The following is a 22,894-nucleotide window of genomic DNA, read 5'->3' on the forward strand; positions in this document are numbered from 1 at the left end:
AGCCATATTGACTTTTATATGTATGTGATCTTCATCTATGTTTAGTTGATGAATGAGGAGGAGCTCAAACAGATTGATAATGCCACACTCTCAGCCATTTCATTTGGCCTTGAGACATCTATGGTACATTATGTTGTGTTCACATTTTTTTTCTATTTGATATTGTAGAATATATGGTTGCTAAACTTTCTTTTATCTTGCAGGTAGCAGCTGTCCCAGAGTGACAAAGTGCGGAGGGTGAGCCAACGCGCATTGACAAAGGAAAGGTAATTAGGTGTTTTCTATTTGATTAAATATCGATGCATTCTTGTAACATGATTGTGGTAATCCCATTTAATTACATTCTTTATTGTATATAGGGCATGGCTATTGGTGATGAGCATGTATAGATTCCATATCGTAGACCATCAAGGATTTCCATTCGCACTAAGAGCCCCATTGTATGTATAAGTATCATTTATTTTTTTATCTTTATCTTCATAAATAAATTCAAAATAGATTTCCATAATATTAACAACTACTATTTTGTATCTCATAGGAGACTCCTAGTGCACATGAGGTCCGACAAGAGAGTTATGTAGATTTGATGATGCGAGCACTCTCTCCTGAGGAGGAGCCTACAATAGTAAGTTGTAGTTTGAATTTATGATTAAATATGTTATAAATTTAGCAAGCTATGAATTATAATGTTATAGTTTAAATTGTAGATTCATCTAACAAACATATTTGAACATATATAGCCCACAATCAGAGAGGTAGAAGCATTGCTGAGGACATATGAGAGGACTCCTAACCGGCGTAGGAGGTCGACGAGAGAGGTATTTATTATGAAATTTTGATAGTATAAATCTGCATTACAAAAAAGATCATTATGCATTTGAGTAATTCAATGTTAGATACAAAGAATCATATAAATTTAGTAGTCTAACTTTGGGTTTTCTATTTTTTTTTATGTAGGAGGCATCCGATCCACCTAGTGCAGTGAAGAGGTTGCATTTTGATCATCCACCAGCACCCTAGGATAGTATAGTTTTCGTAGGATGCATCATGAGACATTTTGAGATGGCATATGCCACATTGTATATAGAAACATTGATATTATACACATTTTGATGGCATGATCAGCCACATTTTGTATATGGATCTATGTATTTTGATATATATTTGAGTACTTTATCTTTGGATATGCTAGTCTATTTTGATATGTTCATTATTAATAAATGGTATATTACAGTTCAAGTTTTTATTATTGATTCATATTATATGAGTAGTGGTTTGTACAGATTTATGACTTATAAGAATGTATGGTCTATTTAACACTTATTACATTTTGGCAATGCTGATATAGATGACAAAACTTCTTAAAAATCACCATCCTTGCACTACTCTAACTCAAAACCTATTTAACTATAAAAATTTTAAGATCAAAATCAGTCAATTCACTAGCCCATTTAAAAATTAATATCATATGAATTCAATATTTATTCTCAACATCCCTAGCACTGGAAAAGTCTTATTCTGAGTGGTTGAGCTAACCAAATGCTTTTAACATATATTTTGTCTTTTAAACATAAACTGTAATAACATAAAAAAGATGTGTTACTTATACAGATAATAATAGGAATAGAAGACATATAAGTACCTCGAAATGCACTTAGAGCACCTTGGAAACTACTTGGTACGGGGTGGTCGCGGATGATGCATGGTCTTCGTGGCTAGAACAAGGGTGTGACCAGGGTTCACCCACCCACCCGAAGCTAATGGCACTGACGATTCGATGCCAAGATTAGCGGTTTCAAATTTACACTATGGTACACCTATGAACTGAGGCACACTATGAGTTTTGGCATCGGGCAAGATTGTTGTGCCGAATCCAAACAAAATGTGATATCTTGAAAATGAGATGGGTTATTTTAGGCCTCAACATCATTGTCCTATAGCATTCAACAGTTCATCGATAGCCCTCACGAGCTCTGAGTTATGACCCTTAGAAGATCGACCTCAAAACACACTTAGAGAACCTTTGGGACTCCTTAGTACGGGGTGGTCATGGATGATCAATGGTCTCTATGGCTAGAAAAAAGGTTTCACTAGGGTTCACCCACCCACCTAGAGCTAATGGTGCTAATAATTCGATGCCAAGATCAGTGGTTTCAAATTTACGTTGTGGTGCACCTATGAAATGAGGTACACTGTGAGTTTTGGCATTGAGCAAGATCGCTATGCCGAATCCAAATAGAATTTGATCTCTCAAAAATGAGATAGGCTATTTTAGGCCTTAACATCACCATCTTGTAGCATTTGACAATTGATAGATAGCCCTCACAAGCTCCGAGTTATGACCCTCAAAAGATTGACCTCAAAACGCACTTAGAGAACCTTGGGGACTCCTCAGTATGGGGTGGTTGTGGACAATAGATGGTCTCCATGGCCAGAACAAGGGTGTCATTAGGGTTCACCCTCCCACCTAAAGCTAATGGCACTGATGATTCGATGCCAAGATCAGTAATTTCAAATTTACGTTGTGGTGCACCTATGAACTGAGGCACACTACGAGTTTTGACATCGAGCGAGATCATTATGCCAAATCCAAATGGAATGTGATCTCTCAAAAATGAGATAGGTTATTTTAGGACTCAACATCACTGTCTTATAGCATTCAATAGTTTATCGATAGCCCTCACGAGCTCCGAGTTATGACCCTCAAAAGAACGACTCAAAATGCACTTGGAGAACCTTGGGGACTCCTCGGTACGGGGTGGCCACAGATGATGGATGGTCTCCATGGATGAAACAAGGGTGTCACTAGGGTTCACCCGCCCACCCAGATCTAATGGCACTGATGATTCAATGCCAAGATCAGTGGTTTCAAATTTACATTGTGGTGCACCTATGAACTGAGGCACATTGCGAGTTTTGGCATCGACCAAGATCATTGTGCTGAATCCAAACAGAATGTGATCTCTTGAAAATGAGATAGGTTATTTTAGGCCTCAACATCACCATCCTGTAGCATTCAATAGTTCATTGATAGCCCTCATGAGCTTCAAGTTATGACCCTAAGAAGATCGACCTCAAAATGCACTTAGAGAACCTTGGGGACTCCTCAGTATAGGGTGGCCACGGATGATGGATGGTCTCCATGGCCAGAACAAGGGCATCACTAGGGTTCACCTTACCACCTAGAGCTAATGGCACTGACAATTCAATGTCAAGATCAGCAATTTCAAAGTTATGCTGTGGTGCACCTATGAACTGAGGCACACAGCGAGTTTTGGCATCGAGCGAGATCGTTGTGCCGAATCCAAATGAAATGTGATCTCTCAAAAATGAGATATGTTATTTTAGGCCTCAACATCACTGTCCTATAACATTAAATAGTTCATTGATAGCCCTTGGGAGCTTCGAGTTATGACTCTCGGAAGATCGACCCAAAACACACTTAGAGAAACTTAGGGACTCCTCAGTATGGGGTGGTCGCGGACAATGGATGGTCTCTGTGGCCAAAACAAGGGTGTTACTAGGGTTCACCCATCCACCTGGAGCTAATGGAACTGAAAATTCAATGCCAAAATTAGCGGTTTCAAAGTTATGTTGTGGTGCACCTATGAACTGAGGCACACTGCAAGTTTTGGCATCGAGCGAGATCACTGTGCCAAATCCAAACAAAATGTGATCTCTCAAAAATGAGATAGGTTATTTTAGACCTCAACATCATCATCCTATAGCATTTGACAGTTGATCGATAGCCCTCATGAGCTCTAAGTTATGACCCTCAGAAGATCAACCTCAAAACTCACTTAGAGAACCTTGGGAACTCCTCAGTACGAGGTGGTCATGGACGATGGATGGTCTCCATGGAAAGAATAAGGGTGTCACTAGGGTTCACCCACCCACCCAGAGCTAATGGTGCTAATGATTCGATGCCAAGATCAGCGGTTTCAAATTTACATTGTGGTGCACCTATGAACTGAGGCACACTACGAGTTTTGGCATCGAGCGAGATCGCTATGCCAAATCCAAACAAAATGTGATCTCTCAAAAATGATATAGTTTATTTTAGGCCTCAACATCACCATCTTGTAGCATTCAACAGTTCATCGATAGCCCTCACGAGCTCTGAGTTATGACCCTCAAAAGATCGACCTCAAAATGCACTTAGAGAACCTTTGGGACTCCTCAGTACGGGGTGGCTGTGGATGATGGATGGTCTCCATGGCTAGAACAAAAGTGTCACTAGTGTTCACCCACCCACTCAAAGCTAATGGCACTGACGATTTGAACAGTTCTAGCTATTAGAAGTTAGAGTTTGAAAAGTTGTCAAGAAAATTGCAAAAGTTGCTAAGCAACTTTTTGCAATTTTTGTGCTAAGACAAGTTTTATTGAAAATTTGATTGAAAATGGACTCTACAAACTCTTAGGTACCCTAATAATGTTCTAAAAATCTAGAGTTACCTTAAAAACATGGAATTTACCAAAAATCCACTTTATTGGACTAATTGATGGCCAAGGCTTATAGTTGCACCATGGGGTCTTGTGTCCATTACAAATGTGGATGGTCATTAGATCTATCCCTAGACCTTATTACATCAAGAAAAGAAAAATGATTAGGTGCTTTGCATTAATGTTCCATGTATTTCATTAATGTTATTAGACTAAGAACCAGTTTATGGGTTCCCTAACCCCAAATGCCCCAATTCACCTTCTCAAAACCCTTGTTCCTAGGGCATCACCAATCTCACACATGCAAAACCTTCTTGGACTAATTCAAAATTTAGACATATATTTTTTATCACCATAAACATGAATCAACTCACAAACACTGCCCTCTTTAAGGAAAATCAAGGATAGCCACAAGGAAGAGAACGAAGCAAGGTGAAACACGAGTTCAAGCTCAAGGCCAAGGAAAGCAATGAAAGGGGACTCGTCAAAAGCATTTGAGTTCAAAGGAAAATACTTCAAGATAATACACTTTGAAAGTGGAGCAAAGGAAAGAAAATTCAAGGATCAAGCTGAAGGAATTATCCCAAGACCAAACCTTCACTAGTCAAAAACATGGGACAAGTTTGGATTTAAAGAGGTCCATGGACAAGTTCAAGGATTCAATTCATAGGCATTCATGTGTCCCAGTGCAAGTCAACTTTACACTTGGTCAAAAACTTAAATGTTTGAAGAACAAAGACTATCTTACAAGGAGATCAACCTGTCTCTATTTACATCAATTTTTTGTAAGGATCAAACAAGTACACCAAGAATATTCGAGGATCTACCACCAAAGTGGGCTTAGGAGCATGAAAAATGACATAAATCAAAGTTTGAGGTTGAGGGAAAAAAAGAATGCAAGGATAAGATTCCCATCAACGCAGTGATCCCAATGATGATCAAGTTGTGCAAGGAAATAGATTTAATATGCCATGGAAGATGTTAATGCATGCAAGGGATTGCTCCAAGGATCAAACCCAAAGATGAAGATGAAAAAGAATAATTTCAAATGATGAAGGTGGAAATATCAAGGGTTCAAGCATCGTGAAGTCCACCTATCCAAAAGAAAGAAGTCCTAGAATGATAACAAATTCATAAGAATAAGGAGGTGGAATTAAGATAAAGATTACATGGAGAAGTTAGAGGTCATAGAGTCACAACATAACAGGCTTCCAAGCATTGAAATGGAGGAACTTAGTGAAATTTTGTTCAAGTTCATTGGTTTTGCTAAAAGGGAGAGGAAGAAAGGAGTATATATCTTGGATGATAAGTTGAATGATGACTAGGTGGCTTCCTTGTTTCTTATTGGTCCTTGGGTGATTGAATGTTTTTCACTGGCTTATTTTTTTGGCTATTTTTGGTTCCCCTAATTAGAGCTTGTAATGGATTAATCCAGATCATTGTTTTCAAATCAATCTTGTTAGTTCATTATAATTGGGGCTCCTATTTAAATCCCCAACCCTCTCATTTGTAAACCAAGGCTGTTGGAGAATTGTTGCCAATTAAATGCCAAATTTTCTCTACTTTTCATTGTTGTGCATTGCACGAAAAATTGTTGTGATCAACTTTTGACACAAGGTAGGATGGGTGAATGATTCTATGGGAGCACTCACCAACCACCTTGCTAGAATGCAGGATTGCCAAAGAACCCATGATGTCATGCATCAAGTTTGCATTATTGCATAATTATCCTTATTTCCTCACTTAGCTTTAAATTTCATTTCATGTTGTTTAGTATTAGTTTTTTTGGATGAAATAATTATGGCTGCACTTGCTCAATTCAAATATAAACTAGATCATTAGCCTCTTGCTGATGGTAGGAGTGCCTTGTGTGGTGATTTAGTGAAAGTATTCAACTCAATCGTGTAAGTCACCCAAGTGATTACTAGAAAATCACATTATTTCACTAAGTGAACATCCACAATTAAAGGAATCTTAAAATCATTTCATGATCTTAGTTAGCAATATTAGCATGAGAGATAACCTTATATCAAGAGAGTATTGAATGTTTGGTGTTTCATTAATTATTTGAATCTGCATGTTATAGTGGAATAAAACTCACAATAAAATTAACAAGATTGGAATCTTCGCAACTTTATCAAGACCTCTATAGAGATACTATCCTATTACTAGATTTTAGGAATTAGATCTAGTTAAAGGTCTCTGTGAAGCCATAAACTTAGACTAAGACTAGAAGATGTAGTCCTCACTCAAAAAATAAACTATGAGAAAATCCCATTTGAGTGTCATACATGTCATGGACATGGTCATTTCAATAAGGCCCAAAAAACTATAGACAATTGCAATAATGAATCTTTTTCAAATTAAATTTGGGAAGAAATACATCAAATTTTTTAAAAATTCAAATCACATAGTATTCTAATTGTTCATCTGTACTTTCTAGATTTTTCTTATTTGATTAGTTTGATAAAAATAGTTTTAATAATCATAATTTCAGCTTTATTTCAAATAAGGAAAAAGCCAAACTTGTAATAAAATATTCGCAAGCAATTATCTTTGATATAGTTATAAATGCTGTTAAAATTGTCCTTATAGCCTTGTATCATATGCAAATATGATTATGAAGAAAATAACATAAGAAGTAAATATACCTAGTCGAGTGTTCTAATAAGGTCCTCTCTCTATTTTAGGGTCTCCAACAGGGCTTCATGATCATCATTAGCAATAGTAAAAAGTTCTTTTACTTTTGGTCTTCCTTGATGCTTTAATAACTTTACATTTTTTGCTATAATAAGATGTAAATATATGAGAATCATTTTGTGCTTCTAATAGTCTTTGAATGTAGGAATTCTGTTCCTTCTAAGCATGTATGTCCACAGCCATGTTCCAGCAACAACCACTGAACCAATAGGATATGTGAATCCATCATCATCTATGATCGATTGTGCAAGTTTTTATTTACCTCTTACACAATGTGCTAACCAATAATCGAATTTCTCATCATTCCCCTGTAGTGCAACCAATGCAAAGACATGTCCTGGCTGAAGTAAATCTGATAGATGGTTATGCTCAAGTGAACTTTCCATGTCATCATTTCTAATAGACGGTATGATAAAAAATGGAGCAAGATAATGTGGAGCCCATGTGTCTACCCACTCACTTGACTCACAATGATCCCAATCACACTGAAAACAAATAGGACAAAAACAATCTCGTTGTTGTGTCCAAATGGTCCATGTACTAGAATCAAAGCTTTGAAATCAATGCATTTTTAATGAGTCTCTCACTGTAGCACAATCGGATCTATTAGCTATGGACCCTTCCTCAACCAACCAAAAGAACTTGTGAACCACTATATCAAGTGTCCCCCCCTATGATAATGCTAAACTACACCAATCAACAATGCTACGAGCATCAAGAAGCTTTGCTATTGAAATATTCAGTTGCTCCTTAACTAGAGCTCTCTTTACGCATGTCCCTGCTCCATCATGTTCCCTTTTTCCATGGCCAGACTCAAAAAAACTCCAAATATGAGGCACCCCTCTCTACATTCATCCTACACAACCAATAAAACATACGAGCATTCTTGAATTGACCTGTATAGTTATCTGACCAAATGATATGTCTATCCATAGAAATTGCATGCTCGTGTAAGAAATCAAAATAATTCTTGAAACAATGTTGCACAAAATCATGAGAGTGAGATCTATCATCACTCATATAAAAAAGATACTCTCTAATAATCTTTCGATTATCTTCCGCACTATTAGGGGCATGTCTATATGTTATGTGAACAAAAATAGCAATCTAAATGGAGTTGTAATATTGAGATTATGTCTCATTTTGAGGTTGCAATGTGTAGTTCTCAGCAAAATCAACAACTAATATAATAGTGCCAATGGAAAAAGTCTCCTTACACATTCTAAATTGTTGATCCAACCACTGAGACCTGTGACTATGTCTTACATACTTGTAAAAAAGATTTGTCTTGAAATCTGAAATAAAACTAGCCACACTGATATCTTTTCCAACCAATTCACATCTAGAGCTCTCACCCCCACTCTTCAATGTCTATTTCACTATTTCATATACCCTTTTTTTCACTATTGTCTTTCCAAGATCTTGTTCGCACCCCTCATGGAAACATGTGTCAAACTTGGATAAGCCACCACATTTTGAACACTTCTAATTTTAGCAAGCATTTCTATAAAAGGAACAACAATCAACTCTACGACATAAAAGTTGATCTAGCAAGTCTCTTGATGATTTTGAAAGCCCACTAGCCCCACAATCCTCCAACATTTCTTTACTATGCAAAGTAGAACGGATCGAGTGTAATAGTTCATGGTGCATAGAAAACTCAACATGATATTTGCAACAACATGTATTTTGAATTTTGAGTGGCACACAATAAAATGGCTTCAAAGATTCAAAAGCCCTTTGTGATATACGAAGACTTAGATGACTCTCTCTAAATTGTTTGAACAACATAGTTTGACTTACTTCCAAATAGTATTTAGGATGTGGCATGCAGTCTCTGATGCCAATTCTCAATTTTAACATGTTTTTAGCATTGGGTGATACTCGTGAGTTAGGGTATCAAAATTGTGTAATTTCTTACTTCACATCATTGGATAGCTTCTTATCAAAACATGGAAGTCTCCCACAAAATGCCCATGTTTCATTTTAAAGAGGATCATCAATTTTCTCCCGTCAATTAAGTGCTCTTCTCAAAGTAGTATGGTTTAGATTCAAATCAATACAAGTTTGTCTCATATATCTACCCTTTCTCAAGTGATGACTTACCAAAAAAGTTGTAATAACCCTTTGAGCAGCTCTGTTATCCTTCTCCCTGCTATTTTTCTCAATGCTATTGAGAGCACTGAAAAGATTCTTAACAATAATGACATTTCTTTCTAACTTTTTATTGACACGAATCTTGAATTTGGAAAGCATAGGTCTCATCTTTTGCATCTTTAATAAGTGCATGAAAAGCTAACATTTCTCTACCACTATCTTGTTACCGAAAAACATCTAATATAGTCTTGAAGCCCATAACTGAATGGTTCTTTCTGATTTTTTCCCTTTCGAACTAGTAATAATCATTTCATCAATTTCAATTATCCATTTTGGTGTTTGAGAAGCTTCATGTTAATTATAATTAGGAGATATGTAATGTTCTTGTGCATTAGGTTCCTATGCATTGTCATGTTTGACATGGTCAATTATGCAATTTGAATTATGACTTGGTAGCATTTCATCTTCAAAATTTTTATTCTCTAAATTTTCAATTTCGGCAATATCATTTTCAATAGGTACATTTTCATTCTCCAACTGTACATATTCATTATCTGACTCTATGATTTCACCTTGGACTAATTCATCGTCAACTTGACTGATATTTAGCATACCTTGTCTTTTTCTTCGATGTTCCATTTTGTCTCTTTCCCTATATGCCTCAATGTCTTCATTGCATAGCTTCTTTTTGCATTTATCCTTTCAACGACTGTTGCTCCCCATTCAGATGACAAATTTGAACACCTAAGGTTATATTTTCGAATTTTTTTCGATTGGTTGGGCCCCAAAACACACTATTTTGCAAATCCTGTGAAAAAAAACTGAAAAAGTGATGTTGTCGGGTCTGTAGGGACAGGGATATGTTGGAAATTGGTGCTAGGAAAAATTAGATATCTGATTTCAGACTGGATATCCAATTTGAAATCGGATATCTAATTCTCTCCAATGACATTTGAAGGGAAAATGGCCTATGCTATAATAGTATTAATATTATAATAATTATTGGAGGGAAACTGACTTTGGTCTATTAGTATTAATATATATTATTAGAGCATAAGAGTATTAATATATAGTATCAATATTACTATTATACCTATAATAGTATTATTATGATTACTATAGATATAATAGTATTATTATGATTACTATAGATATAATAGTATTAATACTTAGTGTTTATTTAAATTATTATAATTATTATTATGCTACAATAGTATTAATAGTATATAAATATCGTATATATATATATATATAGTATGCTACATATGTCATCAATTAATGGGTCAAAGCGGGTCATAGGTCATCCTATGACCCCCTTTCACCCATATGAACAATTCTAATCCGTCCCTCGGAGTCTTAGGACTCCTAAGGACATATGTTGTAATTTAATGGGTCAAAGGGGGTCATAGGTCACCCTATGAACCTCTTTGACCCAAATTAACCATTATAATATGTCCCTAGGGGTCCAAGGACCCCTAGGGACATATGTGCTCATTTAATGGGTCAAAGGGGGTCATAGGTCAACCTATGACGCCCTTTGACCCATATTAACCACTTTACTATGGACATATGTCATCATTTAATGGGTCAAAGGGGGTCATAGGTCACCCTATGACCCCTTTTGACCAATATGAACAATTCTAATAAGTCCCTAGGGGTTCTAGGACCCCTAGGGACATATGTCATCATTTAATGGGTCAAAAGGGGTCATAGGTCCACCTATGGCCCCCTTTGACCTTGACCTATGACTCCATTTGAGCTTGACCTATGACCCCCTTTGACCCATATGAATAATTCTAATATGTCCCTAGGGGTCCTAAGAACCCTAGGGACATATGTCATCATTTAATAGGTCAAAGGGGGTCATAGGTCACCCTATGACCTCCTTTGACCCATATGAACAATTCTAATATGTCCCTAGGGGTGCTAGGACCCCTAAGGACATATATCATCATTTAATGCATCAAAGGAACCCACAATAGCCATTAAAATATGTGTCATCATTCAACCTTTGACCCATATGAACAATTCTAATATATCCCTAAGAGTCCTAGGACTCCTAAGAACATATGTCATCATTTAATGGGTGACCTATGACCCCCTTTGACCCATATGAACAATTCTAATATGTCCCTAAGGGTCCTAGGGCCCCTAGGGACATATGTCGTCAATTAATAGGTCAAAGGGAGTCATAGGTCAACCTATGACCCCCTTTAACCCATATAAACAATTCTAATATGTCTGTATGGCTCCTAGAACCTCTAGGGACATATGTCATCATTTAATGGGTTGTAACAGGTCATAGGTCATCCAATGACCCTCTTTGACCTATGACCCCATTTAACCCATATGAACAATTCTAATATGTCCCTAGGGGTCCTAGCACACCTAGGTACATGTATCATCATTTAATGGGTCAAAAGGGGTCATAGGTAAACTTATGACCCCGTTTGACCCATATGAACAACTCTAATATGTCCCTAGAGGTCTTAGGACCACTAAGGACATATGTCATCATTTAATGGGACAAAGGGGGTCATAGGTCAACCTATGACACCCTTTGACCCATATTAACCATTTTAATATGTTTTTAGGGGCCCTAAGACCCCTATGGACATATGTCATCATTTAATGGGTCAAAGAGGGTCATAGGTCACCCTATGACCCCCTTTGACCCATATGAACAATTCTAATATGTCTCTAGGAGTCCTAAGACCCCTAGGGAGATATATCATTATTTAATGGGTCAATGGGGGTCATAGGTCACCCTATGACCCCCTTTGACCCATATTAACCATTCTAATATGTTTCTAGGGGTCCTATGACCCCTAGGGACATATGTCGTCATTTAATGGGTGAAAGGGGGTCATAAGACACTCTATAACCTCCTATGACCCATATGAACAATTCTAATATGTCCTTAGGGGTCTTAGGACCCCTAGGGACATATGTTATCATTTAATGGGTCAAAGTGGGTAATAGGTCACCCTATTACCCCCTTTGACCCATATTAATCATTCTAATATGTTCCTCGGAGTTCTAAGACCCCTAGGGACATATGTCATCATTTAATAGGTCAAAGGGGGTCATAGGTCACCCTATGACCCCCTTTGACCCATATTAACCATTCTAATATGTACTTAGGGGTCTTAGGACCCATAGGGACATATGTCATCATTTAATGTGTCAAAAGGGGTCATATGTAACCTTATGACCCCCTTTGACCCATATGAACAATTCTAATATGTCGTTATTGGTACTAGGACCCCTAGGGACATATGGCATCATTTAATAGGTCATGGGGGGTCATAGGTCACCTTATAACCCTTTTTGACCCATATTAACCATTCTAATATGTCCCTAGGGGTAATAAGACCCCTAGGGACATATGTCATCATTTAGTGGGTCGTGGAGGGTTATAGGTCACCCTATGACCCCTTTTCACCCATATGAACGAGTCTAACATGTCCCTAGGGGTCCTAGGACACTTAAAGATATATATTATTATTTAATGGGTCAAAAAAGGTCATAGGTCAACCTATGACCCCCTTTGACTCATATGAATAATACTAATATGTCCCTAGGGGTCCTAGGATGTCTAGAGACATATGTCGTCATTTAATAGGTCAAAGGGGGTCATAGGTCAACTTATGACCTCCTTTAAACCATTCCAACATATGTCATCATTTAATGGGTCAAAGTGGGTCATAGGTCACTCTATGACCCCCTTTGACCCATATTAACCATTCTAATATGTCCTTAGGGGTCCTAAGACCCCTAGGGACATATGTCATCATTTAATGGGTCAAAGAGGGTTATAGGTCACCCTATGAACCCCTTTGACACCTATGAACAATTCTAATATGTCCCTAGGGGTCCTAGGACCCTTGGGGACATATGTCGTCATTTAATGAGTCAAAGGGGGTCATAGGTCACCCTATGACCCCCTTTGAGTAATATTAACCGTTCTAATATGTCCCTAGGGGTCCTAGGACCCTTAGGGACATATGTTTTCATGTAATGGGTCAAAAGGGGTCATAGATCACCCTATGACCCCCTTTGACCCATACGAATGATTCTAATATGTCCCTAGGGGTCCTAGCACACCTAGCGACATATATCGTAATTTAATGTATCAATGGAGTTCATATGTCAACCTATGATCCCTTTTGACCCATATGAACAATTATAATACGTCCCTAAGGCCCCTAGGACCCCTAGAGACATATGTCATCATTTTATGGGTCAAAGTGACCTATGACCCCCTTTGACCCATATGAACTATTCTAATATGTCCCTAGGGGTCCTAAGACCTCTTGGGACATATGTCATCATTTATTGAGTCAAAGGGGGTAATAGGTCAAGCTATGACCCCCTTTGACCCATATGAACAATTCTAATATGTCACTAGGGATCCTAGGACCCATAAGGACATATGTCATCCTTTAATGGGTCAGAGGGGGCCATAGGTCACCCTATGTGCCCCTCTGACTCATATTAACCATTCTAATATGTTCTTAGGGGTCCTAGGACCCCTAGAGACATATGTTGTCATTTAATGTGTCAAATGGGCTCATAGGTCACCCTATAACCCCCTTTGATCCATATTAACCATTCTAATATGTCCGTAGGGGTCCTACAATCCTTAAGGAAATTTGTCGTTATTTAATGGATGAAAGGGGTTATAGGCCACCCTATGACCCCCTATGACCCATATCAACAATTCTAATATGTCCTTAGGGGTTCTAGGACCCCTAAGAACATATGTCATCATTTAATGGGTCAAAGAGGGTCATAGGTCACTCTATGACTATCTTTGACCCATATTAACCATTATAATATGTCCTTAGGGGTCCTAGGACCCTTAGGGACATATGTCATCATTTAATGGGACCTATGACCCCGTTTGACACACATGAACAATTTTAATATGTCCTTAGGGGTTCTAGGACCCCTAGGGACATATGTCATCATTTAATGGGCCAAATGGGGTCATAGGTCACCTTATTACCCCTTTTGACCGATATTAACCATTTTAATATGTCCCTACGGGTCCTAGGACCCGTAGGGACATATGTTGTCAAGACCCCTAAGGACATATGTCATCATTTAATGGGTCAAAGGGGGTCATAGGTCATCCTATGACCCCCTTTGACCCATATTAACTATTCTAATCTATCCCTAGGGGTCCTAGCCCTAGGGACATATTTCATCATTTAATGGGCCGTTGGGGGTCATAGGTTATCCTATGACCTATGAACCCCTTTGACTCATATGAACGATTCTAATATGTCCTTAGGGGTCTTAGGACACTTAGGGACATATATCATCATTTAATAGGTCAAAGGGGGTCATAGGTCAACCTATGAACCACTTTGACCCATATGAACAATTCTAATATGTCCATAGGGGTCCTAGGACCCCTAAGGACATATGTCATCATATAATGGGTCAAAAGGGGTCATTGGTCACCTTATGACCCCCTTTGACCCATATGAACAACTCTAATGTCTCTAGGGATCTTAGGACCCCTAGGGACATATGTCATCATTTAATGGGTCAAAGGGGGTGATAGGTCACCCTATGACCCCCTTTGACCCATATTAACCATTCTAGTATGGCCCTAGGGGTATTAGGACCCCTAGGGACATATGTTATCATTTAATGGGTCAAAAGGGGTCATTGGTCACTCTATGACCTCTTTTGACCCATATAAACAATTCTAATATCTCCCTAGGGGTCTTAAGAACCCTAGGGATGCATGCCATTATTTAATAGATCGTGGGGAGTCATGGGTTACCTTATGAACCTCTTTGACTCATATTAACCATTATAATGTCCCTAGGGGTCCTAGGACCTCTAGGGACATATGTTGTCATTTAGTGGGTCGTGGGGGGTTATAAGTCACCCTATGACCCCTTTTGACCCATATGGACAATTCTAATATGTTCCTAGGGCTCTTAGGATACCTAGGGACATATATTGTTATTTAATCAGTCAAAGGGGGTCATAGGTCAACCTATGACCCCTTTTGACCCATCTGAACAATTCTAATATGTCCCTAAGTGTCATAGTACCCTTAGGAACATATGTCATCATTTAATGGGTCAAAAGGGGTCATAGGTCAACTTATGACCTCTTTTGACCCATATTAACCAATTCTAATATGTCCCTAAGGGTCTTAGGACCCTTAGGGACATATGTCATCGTTTAATGGGTTAAAGGGGGTCATAGGTCACCCTATGACCCCCTTTCACCCATATAAACAATTCTAATACGTCCTTAGTGGTCCTAGGACCCCTAGGGACATATGTTGTCATTTGATGGGTGAAAGAGGGTCATAGGTCACGCTATGACCCCCTTTGACCCATATTAACCATTCTAATATGTCCCTAGTGGTCCTAAGACCCCTAGGGACATATTTCGTCATTTAATGGGTCAAAGGGGGTCATAGGTCACTCTATGACCCTCTTTGACCCATATTAATCATTATAATATGTCCCTCGGGGTCCTAGGACCCCTAAGGACATATGTCATCATTTAATGGGTCAATGGGTGTCATAGGTCACCCTATGACCCCCTTTGACGCATATGAGCAATTCTAATATGTCCCTATGGGTCCTAGTACCCCTAGGGATATATGTCGTCATATAGTGGGTCAAACGAGTTCATAGGTCACTCTATGACCCCTTTTGACCCATATTAACCATTCTTGTCAGGAAGCCTATGAACATATGTTATTTTTTAATGGGTCAAAGGGTGTCATAGGTCACTTTATGACCCTCTTTGACCCATATTAACCATTCTAATTTGTCCCTAGTGATCTTAGAACCCCTAGGAACATATGTCGTCATTTAATGGGTCATGGGGGGTCATACGTCATCTTTTGATCTATGACCCCCTTTGACTCATATGAATGATTCTAATATGTCCCTAGTGGTCCTAGGACACCTAGAGACATATATCATCATTTAATGGATCAAAGGTGGTTATAGGTCAACCTATGAACCCTTTTGACCCATATGAACAATTCTAATATGTCCGTAAGTTTTCTAGGACCGCTAGGGACATATGTCATCATTTAATGCGTCAAAAGGGGCATAGGTCACCCTATGACCCCCTTTGACCAATTAAATATGTCATCATTTAATGGGTCAAGGGGAGTCATAGGTCAACCTATGACCCCCTTTAACCAATATGAACAATTGTAATATATGTCATCATTTAATGGGTCAAATTGTGTCATAGGTCACCATATGACCCCCTTTGACTCATATTAACCATTCTAATATGTTTCTCGAGGTCCTAGGACCCCTAGGGACATATGTCATCATTTAATGGGTCAAAGGGGGTCATAGGTCACCCTATGACCCCCTTTGACTCATATTAACCATTCTAATATGTCCCTAGGGGTCCAAGGACCCCTAGGGACATATGTCGTCATTTAATAGGTCAAAGCGAGTCATATGTCACCCTATGACCACCTTTGATCCATATGAACAATTCTAATATGTCGCTAGGGGTACTAGGATCCCTAGGGACATATGTCATCATTTAATGAGTTGTGGGGGTTCATAGGTCACCTTATGACCCATATTAACCATTATAATATGTCCCTAGAGGTTCTAAGACCCCTGGAGACATATGTTGTTATTTAGTGAGTCGTGGGGGGTTATAGATCACCCTATGACCTCTTTTGACCCATATGAACGATTCTAATATGTCAGGGGTTCTAAGATACTTAGGGACATATATCATCATTTAATAGGTCAAAGGGGGTCATAGGTCAACCTATCACCCTCTTTGACCCATATGAACAATTATAACATATCCCTAGGGGTCTTAGGATGCCCAGGGACATATGCCATCATTTAATGAGTCAAAGGGGGTCATAGGTCAAGTTATGACCCCCTTTGAACCATTCTAATATGTCCCTAGGGGTCCTAGGACCACTAGGGACATATGTCATCATTTCATGGGTGAAAGGAGGTCATAGGGTCAAAGGGGGTCATAGGTCACCCTATGAGCCCCTTTGACCCATATTAACCATTCTAATATGTCCCTAGGGGTCTTAGGACCCCTAGGGACATATGTCGTCATTTAATGAGTTAAAGGGGGTCATAGGTCACCCTATGACCCCCTTTGACCCCTATGAACAATTCTAATATGTTACTAGGGGTCCTAGGACCCCTAGGGACATATGTCATCATTTAATGAGTCAAAAAGGGTCATAGGTCACCCTATGACCCCCTTTGATCCATATTAACCGTTCTAATATGTCCCTAGGGGTCCTAAGAACCTTAAGGACATATGTCATCATTTAATGGGTCAAATGGGGTCATAGGTCACCCTATGACCCCCTTTGACCCATATGAACGATTCTAATATGTCCCTAGGGGTCCTAGGACACCTAGGGATATATATCATCATTTAATGTGTCAAAGAGGTTCATAGGTCAACCTATGACCCCCTTTGACCTATATGAACAATTCTAATATGTCCCAAGGGCCCCTAGGACTTGAAGTGACATATGTTATCATTTTATGGGTCAAAGTGACCTATGACCCCTTTTGACCGATATGAACCATTCTAATATGTCCCTAGCGGTCCTAGGACCCCTAGGGACATATGTCGTTATTTAATGAGTCAAAGGAGGTCGTAGGTCAACCTATGACCCCTTTTGACCCATATAAACAATTCTAATATGTCACTAGGGTTCCTAGGACCCCTAGGGACATATGTCATTCTTTAATGGGTCAGAGGGGGCCATAGGTCACCCTATGACCCCCTTTGACTCATATTAACCATTCTAATATATGTCGTCATTTAATGTGTTAAAAGGGGTCATAGGTCACCTTAAGAGCCCCTTTGACCCATATGAACAATTCTAATATGTCTCTAGGGATCCTAGGACCCTTAGGGAGATATGTCATCATTTAATGGGTCGAATGGTGTCATAGGTCACCCTCTGACCCTCTTTGACCCATATTAACCATTATAATATGTCCCTAGGGTTGCTAGGACCCCTAGGGACATATGTCGTCATTTAATAGGTCGTGGGGGGTCATAGGTCACCCTATGACCCTCTTTGATGCATATGAATGATTCTAATATGTCCCTAGGGGTCCTAGGACACCTAAAGACATATATTGTCATTTAATGGGTCAAAGGAGGTCATAGGTCAACCTATGACCCCCTTTGACCCATATGAACAATTCTAATATGTCCTTAGGGGTCCTAGGACCCCTAGGGACATATGTCATCATTTAATGGGTCAAAGGGGGTCATAGGTCAACCTATGACCCCCTTTGACCCATATTAACCATTCTAATATGTCTCTAGGGGTCTTAGGACCCCTAGGGACATATGTCGTCATGTAATGGGTCAAAGGGTGTCATACGTTAGCCTATGATCGCCTTTGACTCATATGAACAATTCTAATATGTCTCTAAGTGTTCTAGGACCCCTAGGGACATATGTCATCATTTAATGAGTCAAAAGGGGTCATAGGGTGACCTATGACCCTCGTTGACCCATATGAACAATTCTACATATGTCATCATTTAATGGGTCAAAAGGGGTTATAGGTCACCCTATGACCCCCTTTGACCCATATGAACAATTCTAATACGTCCCTAGGGTTCCTAGGACCCCTAGGGACATATGTCTTGATTTAATGGGTCAAAGGGGGTCATAGGTCACTTTATGACCCCCTTTGACCCATATGAACAATTCTAATATGTTCCTAGGTGTCCTACGACCCCTAGTGACATATGTTGTCATTTAATGGGTCAAAGGGGGTCATAGGGTGATCCGTATGAACAATTCTAATGGGTCAATGGGGGTTATAGGTCACCCTATGACACCCTTTGACCCATATTAACCATTCTAATATGTCGCTAGGGGTCCTAGGACACCTAGGGACATATATCATCATTTTATGGGTCAATGGGGGTCATAGGGTGAACCTATGAACCGCTTTGACCATATGAACAATTCTAATATGTCCCTATTGGTCCTAGGACCCTTAGGTACATATGTCATCATTTAATGGGTCAAAGGAGATCATATGTCAACCTATGACCACCTTTGACTCATATATTTTAATAATATACATATATTTTAATAATGTACATATATATTAATAATATACATATATATATTAATAACACACATATTAATATAATAATATATATTAATAACATATATATATATATATATATATATATATATATATATATATATATATATATATATATATATATATATATATATATATATATATATATATATAACTAAAATAATTTGTAAATCATAAGCTATAACTCTTAAACTCGATTTTTCCTCCAAAATGGGTTGGGATTTCAAAATTTTTAGTAAAATTCATTGAGCCATATCGAATATCCGATTTGAAATCATATATCTGATTTGAAATCAGATATCCGATTAGGCTTGGTATTTACCAAGCCTACCCCGTCAAACCAAAAGACATGTATGAAGAGGGTTTTAGTGATACTCAAACTTCGGGTAGTCGTCTGACAATGTTATTTTGATCAAAATTGAATGAAACGAAAAGAGTTTTTTAATATCTCGCTCAATATTCCATCAATATACTTTCTGTCAAATTCTGAGTTCAATAAGTATTTATTAGTTAATTATCAATGAAGATTATTATAAAGTGTTGATTGACATATTGATTGAAAAATAGCTATAACTTTCAAACGGTATAACATTTTTTAAATCTAAAATTTGTGTCACATTCTATGCTTTGCCTAGTTTAAGGAAAAAAAATTAAATTAAATTTGGTAAAATTTTTTATTAGTAAAGGTGGTCAGACACAAGACTTTTTCTTTTCAAAATTTTTTTTGTAGAAAATTCATATTTAATTATTTATTTGGAATAAAACTATCAAAAAATATGCATCACATCTGGGCATGAGTCTACTTTTCATATCTATAATTATATTTTAAAAATATTATAATTTTATTTTGATTAAGGTGGTTAGACATACACCTACTTTTTATTTTTGCTCTAAAATTTTTGTAGTACTGCATTAAAATTCAAACTTTTGACCAATCAATTATTTTTTTCTCCTGATAAGGCCTAGTATTTTAGAAACTACATTCACTTTCCTACAGATTTTTTTTTTACAACTTTTTGATATAAAGTCCACAACCACTTCAAAATTATGTGTCAAGTTGACATAACCCTGATTTGCTAATTTTTCACTGCCACTTAAGGCCATAGTTTGGTACACCATGATCCTACACATACCCTAATATTCCAAACAAATATTAAGTTAAAAATAAATTTCATTTCTAATATATTAATATTTTTAATTATAATTTTATCAAAATATTTCTAGATTAATGTTATTCTATATAATATATATCCATAGATTTTTAAAGTAAAAAATATACATCTTATAATAATACATTTATAGAATATTTTTATACATCTCCATCTAAATATTCAATAAAAAAAATTAAATCTATATTTTATACATTAATATTTTTTATATAAATAGTTAAAATATTTTTCTATAATTATAAATCTATGCATTTTATTGAAATAGTTAAAATATTATTCTAAATATCTTTATTACTTACAAATTAAATATTCAAATAAATATTAATCTATAAATATAAATTATATTTTTTCGCTATGATGTGTTCATATTCTATGTAGGTAGATTAAATCATGGGGTAAGTCCAATTTCATCTGTGAAATTAGACTTTCAACAAATTTTTTTCCTTTCTATTTTGATCACACACACACACAAAAAAAAAAAAAAAGAAAAAAAAAAAATTTCATTTTAAAAATAAATTAAAAAATCCTTGCTCAATTTCATTAGAATTTTATGATAGTTGAACTCAAATTAAAATTTGAATCTTTAGGACTTAGGGTAGAACTAGTGGCATCCTTGATAGCTAACTCTTTTTATTTTAAGGACCAAGTATGTCATGTCCCCAATTTTTGGTGACAGTTCGATTTAATTAATTTAATTAATACTGGTTGTCCAAGGACGACTAATTAATTATTTTAATTAAATAAATAGTTATTAAAAGATAACTTTATATTTAATAAAGTGACTTGGATTATAAAAATATTTAATAAAGTCACTTGAGGGATAAGATCAAAAAATGTTCTAGAAGTCTCTGGAGAGGATGGAGAAAAAAGAATAAATAGGCACCCCGGGGGCTCCATTCGAATAAGGCAGTTGATTATCTCTCTTTGTGTTTCAGATTGTGATTCAATCACAGGTGCATTTGTGGAACCTAGGGTTTCTACAATTGTCACAGTTGGCCATTGAGAACGATAACTCTCAATTGGTACGCAATTTTGAGGGTGTGAAATATCATCTGAATTATTGCAGATTGGAGGTGACATTCGGTCATTTCATCAGGGCGACTATTTGTGGCTTAGGGCCAAATTTGGAAGATTGAGTTTTGAGGATCACTTTGAGTATTGAGATTCGAACATATAATCTATTTACAAGGTTCACAGGATCAGTGGTAGTATTGGACAGAATAGGGAAGAAGGCAAGTTTCCTAGACAATCCTCCCAGCCAGCATTTCCGTATACATGGAGGAAGATTCGAAGGTGATTAATAATCCAATTCAGTTGCAAAGCATGTAAGAGCTTTGACATCCGGCAGGGCGGCCTCCCTCATTATAACATTAAGACCAGCGTGGTACCGCTAGAAGATTGGCAGTTCGGAAACCCTCTGTCTTCGGCAGCAATTTAATGACAATAACAAGATCCCGATCAGGAAGGGAGTTCAAGACGACTGCACGATTTGCCATGACCCAGATATTAGACGAGCGCCATTCTGCGGATTACAAACAAGAGCGATTCACCTTGGACTAGTGGTTAAGACAGTCAACAGTCAGATTCAGGGCAACCTTGGTTCCGCAAATGCTGGGGGTGCATTCACTATGATCGGTATCTCAGTATTGAGAAATGTGAGGGTTGGAATACTATATCCAATTTAGCGGCAGCAGCAAATTCAAGTCCTGGTCAAACTGGTGATCTCTCACAGAGGAAGCTTTATATTGGTGGTCTTTCATATGACACAACTACTGACAAACTGCTGGAAGTATTTTCAAAGTATGGAGAGATTGAGGAAGGTTCAGTTGCATATGATAAGAGTACAAACAAATCCAGGGAATTTGCATTTGTGACTTTTAAGACTGTGGAAGCTGCAAAGCGGGCTCTGAAGGAACCAAACCAAACCATCGATGGTAGAGGGGTTAATGCAAAACTTGCAGCCGAGGGTCAGAAGGAGAAACCGGCACCACAACCTACAGCATCTCCACAAGCACAGCCACTTCCACAAATTCAGATAGGTTATGCAGCTGAATATCCAAGTATGATGTCATATCATAGGTCAGTACCACAGGCACCAGCTTCTGCACCCCTACCAATTGGTTACTCGACATATCCTCCAGGTCTATCTGCATATGCTGTTCAGCCAACACCATATTCTGACAACAAGCCTTCATAATCATTGATGGAGTCGGCAACCTCAGGTTTTTATTCCTATATAGTCCGGTTCATTGTTGCTTATTGGATTATGAAACATTGATTTGTTTTCTGGACACCATTGGCATTATTATCTACTGCTTGTACATCTATTATTTGAGATACTCTC

General features: G+C 37.7%; 1 protein-coding gene and 1 pseudogene across 1 annotated transcript; one reads left to right on the top strand and one right to left on the bottom strand.

Annotated features, from left to right (window-relative positions):
* Nucleotides 1–22,046, bottom strand: part of LOC149537940 (ultraviolet-B receptor UVR8-like) — a 46,476-nt pseudogene extending 24,430 nt beyond the window's left edge.
* On the top strand, nt 22,045–22,747 carry LOC149537941 (UBP1-associated protein 2C-like). Its single transcript, XM_089802399.1, has 2 exons — nt 22,045–22,109; nt 22,195–22,747. The coding sequence occupies exons 1-2, from the start codon at nt 22,045–22,047 to the stop codon at nt 22,745–22,747; spliced, it is 618 nt and encodes a 205-aa protein (XP_089658525.1).
* The last annotated feature ends 147 nt before the right edge of the window (nt 22,748–22,894 follow it).

This window comes from Cupressus sempervirens, chromosome 9 (genome assembly GCF_028749045.1).
Source record: "Cupressus sempervirens isolate cs-2001-9-10 chromosome 9, ASM2874904v1, whole genome shotgun sequence".
Lineage (NCBI taxonomy): Eukaryota > Viridiplantae > Streptophyta > Pinopsida > Cupressales > Cupressaceae > Cupressus > Cupressus sempervirens.